Raw genomic sequence first — 6,570 nt, 5'->3', positions numbered from 1 at the left:
TTCATATTAAAAAAATTAAAACTAAAAGAAAAATCAGATAATGGATCCTATTTTTATGGAACACAACTAAGCATTATCTTTTTTAATTCTAAAATAAATTTACAATTTTTTTTAAAAAAAGCCTTTCCCAGGCGCGAAAGCGCGTGTGGAGAGGCTAATATATATATAAAGCAAAAGATAGAGAATGGTGAAATATTCAAATTACTAGAAAATGCCCTTGGTTAATTCAAACATTAAGAATTAAAATTATTAATTAAATGAGGATAATATGTTAAATTCATATTTTTTTAATATTAAAAAAAAAATTAAAAAAAAAATAGATAATAAGTCATCCTTTTATGGAAACTCCTCATATTATTTTTTCTTAATTCTAAAAATAAAAGAAAAAAGAAATCACGCATGTGCCAAGGGGCTAGTAATAAGAATAATAATAAACAAGACTAATATAATAACTCACTTGAACAACATCCAACACAATAATCACTTGGCAAAAAAAAAAAAAAAAAAAAAAAAAAGACCAAAAAAAAAAAAAAAATCAAGAACAAATATTCATTTGAAAAAATAATAAGTTTTTGTTTTCTTTTTAACAATTCTGGTTAATAAAATAATGTGTGCTTCTCCTTGATTAAACAAAAAATACTTTGCATATATGAATTAGACTATCTAATCAGAAAAGTAAGCTCGTACTCTTGCACTCAAAAGTAGAGCCACTTAAAGCATTTCTAGTAGGAGGCCCCAGCCGAGCAAGAGGCCCTCCAGGCCCCAATTTGTGTTTCTAGCGCCCTATTCTTGCTAGGGCAAGAGATGGGCTCCACCTGCCATGCAAGCAATTAACGAAAATTTTGATGTCAAAGTTAAACCTGGAATCAGATTGGAAAAAATTGAAAAGATTAGGGTATGTAATTGTTAAAATTAAAAGTGCAGAGACAAACATGCCATAAGAGTAAGAGTTCATGATACTAAATCGAAATTAGCCGTTACATTTTTCTTACAAAATACAATATGCTTTAGAAATGACCATTGACCATTGCATGTGGCAGCGTCACACAGATGAGCGCATTGGGCGCGGTGATCTTAGTTGGTTGAGTTGAGAGAAGACTTTGTAACTTAAATGATTATATTATAAGAAAAAGACTTGCGCAAAAGAGAAGACCCATAAGCCCCAATTAATATCGTCAAGTCTTTTCATTTCTTTATTTGATCACTCGCTCGCCCAATGACAGTTGTTGATTAATAAAAATTAAGAAATAAAACTATAAAACGAGGACCATAGTTAGAGTTAGTTATTGTTAACTTTGTCACTGTGTCTCAGATTTTGCTCCTCTTCGTTTTCTTCAAATCCCTCCGCTCAGCTATCTGCTCCTACCCAGTGCTGCGTGTAAGTTTCAATAAAATGTAGCTATATTCTCTTTTACACACACACACACACATATATATATATTGTCAAGTTAGAAGGGGCTTCAGTCTCCTCACACATGGACAGGAAAATTCTTTAAGTTTCACTTCATATTTGGCTAATATTTGCAGGAGTATGTACTCTAATTAACTCTAGTTTAACAAGAGCGAGCTACCTGGGTTTTTGAATAATCCGTAGAATTGAGAGAGAGGATACAAATAAGCTTGAGATATGATCAAACCGGTTGAAGATGTATCAATTGAGTTGAGGTTAAGTTCTTTACTTAACCCCTTTTTCTTTTTCTTTTAATGTTTTTTTAATAGGAAACTTTGATGGTATGAGGACTATTTTAGGTGCATACTTAATTTATTTATGTGAAAAATTACTTGAATCCGATATAATTTGACCAGAGTTATTGAAATTTTAGTATTTTCTTGAAGTACCGTATTCATTGATTTTGTATGACACAATTGTATGTCGAAACGGTTTCCAATTTATCTAATTTTTTGTAAGGATGGTTTGTGAATGTGACTTAAAAAATAAATGGTTTGGATCATTGAAAAAAAAATCGTTAGGGGTTCCCTCTTATTTGAGGGATCCTTCAATAGAATGGGTATATATATAGCTAAACTTGAGCAAATTTGGGTTTTTAAATAAATAAAAGCTACTTTTCTTCTCCAGACTAAGACAAAAGCACATGTTTTTATTTGAGGGACACTCTTGTAGAGCCCACTCAACATTGTATTTTACTAATCTAAACCATTTATTTTGTAGATATTTATTCAAAGATCATCTCTACAAAAATCCACTTGAATCCGATATTATTTGACCACTTAATTAAATTATTGAAATTATAGTACTTTCTTAAAGCACCATGTTCATTGATTTTGTTGGTCTCAATTAGATGCCTTAATGATTTTCAATTTGCAAGGATGATCTTTGAATGAAGATGTGAAAAATAAATGGTTTGGATTGTTAATTTTTTTTTCTTCGTAAGAAACCCTAAATGGTGTCCTTCAAATAAAATTATTTGAGAGATTCCCTAATAGAAGGGCACTATATATATATATGTTAGAAAAATTCTATTTTATTGCCTGATTAATTATATACAAATTTATAAATAAACCTAATTCTAGACATGTATTTATAAAAAAACCCAAGCACTATTTAAACATAGAAACACACCCAAAATCAACCCCAAAGTCAACTTTTTGGGTGTGTTTATACATGGGTTTTGAGTGTGTGTAATGATGGGTTTTGGGTGTGTTTATAAAGTGTTTTGGGTGTTGGGTTTTTTTATAATTTCAACCTCCATTTTGGGTGTTTTAGTGAAACTCCCTTAATTATATGGGCCTTTCAATATAGACCGAATCAATGACCAAAATGTTGGGAAGAACCCTCCTATTATAGTTATTGAATAAAAACCCAATTTTCATTTATTTCTTAGTTTTTATGATTATTTTGCCTTTAAAGGTAAATAGTAGAAACAAATTAAAAAACACTTTATTTTTTTTTATACAATTAAAAGCGCTTTATTTATTTTTATTAATTTAACACATAATTAATTTACATATAATCTACCTAACCAAAAGGTAAAAATGAAGAACATATACATACATGATGAAAAATATGCATGAATGTTAAAATTAAGTATATTATATTCATCACTTACATATACGTGTTAGAAGTGCATATAACCGATATATACTTAATTTTTATTTCTCTTGGATGCGATTATATATTTGTTAATTTGTTGTGTCTTGTTCAGTAATCTAGATGAGGAGGGGGAATCTTCCAAGCTCAAGGAAGATGGAGGACACACAAGTACAAGCAGTGCTGCAGCAAAAGGGTCAAAACTGGAGGAAGTTGTTAATAACGCATATCAGATTCATCAGCAGCCAAAAAAATTCCTTCCAAAGTGGGAGATCATATTTACAGTAGCATCTGCATTTGCTGTGTTCGTTGATCCTTTGAGCTGCTACGTTCCCGTCATCATCGACGATAGCAGGTGCTACTATTGGGACCAAACCTTGATGTGGACATTTTTGGCCTTACGATCAGCCGGCGATCTATTTTATGGAATGGACGTTTTGGTTTTCATAAAGCGACGTCGCAGCAATGTTAATGCCAAGCCATTTGGGGCCTCCTGGACAAAGCATTTTGGCGGTCATGATTCCAGAATTTGGAAGGTGTTGAATGGCCAGAAATCACTTAGGTTCTTAGGCATTCTACCTCGCATTTGTGCTGCTCTTCCCATTCTACAGGTATATAAGTTCGTACCTAAGAAAACTAGCCTTTTTCCACGTAATTAAATATCTTATCTTGAAATTAATATTAATATATATAAAAAAACTACTCATGCCAGAGTTATGTTAGACTTGGCAACATACATAAACATTTATCTTTATATGTTAATAATTACTTAATATTGGTTACACAGTAATCAAATTTTAACTGTTGGCTTAATTGTGTCCAGGCAATCATATTCATTGGAAAATACACATACCTTGATAACAGTAATCTTTTTTATCTAATTCCAATCCAATATACTCTACGGGCTTATAACCTCTACCGATGGCTCGATCGGCATGCTAACTTAGAGACCGCAGTAAAAAGATTGCTTAAAGCTGCTCTGGACTTCCTTCCATTCATCCTTACTGCTCATGTAAGTTTCAATCTTGTCTGCCATATTTGAAGAAAAAAATTATCAACTCCTACATTAGCATTATTTCCCCCCCTTTCAATTATTGCTCAAAAGATTAGAGAAAGAAAAGAACAGGAATAATTGTAGAAAAATATAAGTGAACTTTACTTTATTTTTGTTTATTTAAATTAATTGTTAATTAATTGTAGAAAAATATATTAGATCTTTTTTTTTGGGAATTATTTCATACTTTTCAAATTTTCGATGAACTATTGATTATTGACTATATACTCGTTGGTCCTTCAGCTATTCGGAGCGTTGTGGTACTTTTTTGCTGTGGACCGAAAGATGGTTTGCTGGCAGGAGCATATCTGTAAAATTTATGATGTATGTACTCGTGAAACGCGTGTTTATTTCTTCTATTGCACTAGCTTCACTCCAGAAAACAATATGACGTTCAATGTCTCGCGTTTACACGAAGCATGCGCTGTACAACTTTCAGCAAATGTAACAAGTTTACCTTTCGATTATGGTATATATCTATACGCTCTCCAATCTAATATGACAAGCTCAAGAGATCTTCCAGTGAAGATGTTGCAATGTATTTGGTGGGGCTTGCGAAATCTGAGGTTTGTATATTAATGAGGTTTTTTAACTTTTCATGATGATCCCTTAAAAATAAATAAATCATGTTTTGATCCTATAATTACAATTTACCAGGATGTCATAGTAGTAAACACGTTCTTATATTTCTGATTTTTAAAAAAGGTTCTTATATTCTAACACTACCAATTAATTATATATATATTGAATTTCATATGCAAAGTTTTAAACCCATCAATTCTTCCTTGTGTCGTCTAAGGAAATTTCTTTGACTCTAAAAATTTCCTCATCTTAGAGCATTTTCAACTGATATGTCAAATTGTCATATAGACATGAAATGACAAAAAATGAATGTTAAAGTTGCTCCAACCGAATAGTCAAATCCTATATAGATTTGAAGGGTGGAAGAGATATGTTAAAAATGACATATCCTTGGAGATGCTCTAGATGAGTCAGTTTTGTTAAAAGATTATTAAACACTAATCAAATATATTGCTTCTTCATTTTCTTTTTGCAGTTCTTTTGGTTCAAACCTCCAGACCAGTTTCTTTAAGGACGAAATCATCTTTTCGATTGTGATCTCTATAAGTGGCTTGGCACTATTTTTAGTATATCTCAATTCAAGGGTGCAGGTTGGTGTTTAAACAAAACTGATGTCCTTTTTTTGTTTGACAAAGCGATATTCTAAATTAAATTTATGTCTTTAAACTTGAAGCTCCTCCATATAAATTTCTGTATTAATTCTAGTGTATCTATAAAATTAATAATTATATGCAGGATCAGCTTAAATTGCAGCAGAAGATTGAAACGATATATCCAGACATAATAGAGCAAATGCGTAATATTTGCGGTCTCGGTTTAGCTTCACTAAAGAAAGTAAGTAGTTGGATTAATTTTCTCTGATTCTTTCTATTAAATTTTGTTCATTAAATTATATATATATTGGTAGGTGCCGTTGCTTGAAAGTATAGATGAGAAAGTGTTAAAAGCAATCTGTGAGTATCTTAAGCCGGTGACTTATGGCGAGGATGTTTATATCATTCGAGAGGGAGAACCATTTCGAAAGATGTTTTTCATCACACGAGGCACTGCATTGACCTACACAACTATTAAGGGTGGAAATTATGTGTGCAAGTGCCTTGAGAAAAGTGATTTTCATGGAGAAGAACTTCTAAATTGGGCATTCAAATTGTGCTCATTTTCAGAGTTACCTATCTCCACTACAAATCTTATGTCCCAAACAAAAGTTGAAGCATTTTCAATTAGGGCCAACCACTTGAAGTCTATTGTTTCTGGTGGCATTTTCAAAGGGAGCTTCCTCGTTCTCAATTGGAGCATTTTGCAGCTTCTTCCATACAGGCATTCTGGCGCTGCCGTCGTGCAAAGGCTAAGGGCCCAATTGGATGGGACAAACTTACATTAAATTAGCCAAAACTACGACATCCAAAAAAAAGAGTGTAATAAGCACATAAACCAACTACTTTTTTTTTCTTCTTCTTATCTTGTGTGGGGATGTTGTTTGTGTTTGTGTTGCTTTTTTGTTTTCAATTTGAGTTACTAAATATTTCCCTGCTTTGAATTTGTTTTGGACCTTGTAACATGCAATAATTTATTATCGTTTTGAGTTTTTTAAAGTGCTTTTCTTAGGCCTTGGCCCTTTTCTATATGGTTTCCTGTTTTTGCTTTGCACAAGCCACTATGTTTCTTGTTAAGTAATGACTGTGACCCAAAAACGAGCACTACCAAAAAAAAAAAAAAAAAGTGGCAACAGTCATCATTATTTGGTGACATTTGGTGACTATTGTCACTTTTTTGTTGTTGTCGTAGTGGAGGCTAATTTTTTTGCGGTAACACCTTTGAATAATGACAATGCCAAAAAAAGCCTTATTTGCTTACTAAAAGTATATAAAAAGTGCCTTTTGATCTC

At 32.1% G+C, this 6,570-nt stretch overlaps 1 protein-coding gene across 1 annotated transcript; it reads left to right on the top strand.

Moving 5' to 3' along the window:
- The first annotated feature begins 1,013 nt into the window (after positions 1–1,013).
- On the top strand, positions 1,014–6,066 carry LOC148914546 (cyclic nucleotide-gated ion channel 1-like). The gene is made up of 7 exons (XM_089042676.1): positions 1,014–1,068; positions 1,313–1,378; positions 3,173–3,660; positions 3,873–4,061; positions 4,347–4,427; positions 5,421–5,519; positions 5,593–6,066. Exons 1-7 carry the CDS (start codon positions 1,014–1,016, stop codon positions 6,064–6,066), a joined length of 1,452 nt encoding a protein of 483 aa, XP_088898802.1.
- The last annotated feature ends 504 nt before the right edge of the window (positions 6,067–6,570 follow it).

This window comes from Prunus mume, linkage group LG8 (assembly GCF_029339155.1).
Source record: "Prunus mume cultivar Tortuosa linkage group LG8, ASM2933915v1, whole genome shotgun sequence".
NCBI lineage: Eukaryota > Viridiplantae > Streptophyta > Magnoliopsida > Rosales > Rosaceae > Prunus > Prunus mume.
Note: the sequence above shows the minus strand (reverse complement) of the source record. Positions and strands in the feature narration are given on the sequence as shown.

Coding starts and splice junctions, on each gene's coding strand:
- LOC148914546 (XM_089042676.1), top strand. CDS start 1,014: ATGACCATTGACCATTGCATGTGGCAGCGTCACACAGATGAGCGCATT. Junction 3,661..3,872: donor CTGCTCTTCCCATTCTACAG/GTATATAAGTTC, acceptor AATTGTGTCCAG/GCAATCATATTCATTGGAAA. Junction 5,520..5,592: donor GTTTAGCTTCACTAAAGAAA/GTAAGTAGTTGG, acceptor ATATATTGGTAG/GTGCCGTTGCTTGAAAGTAT.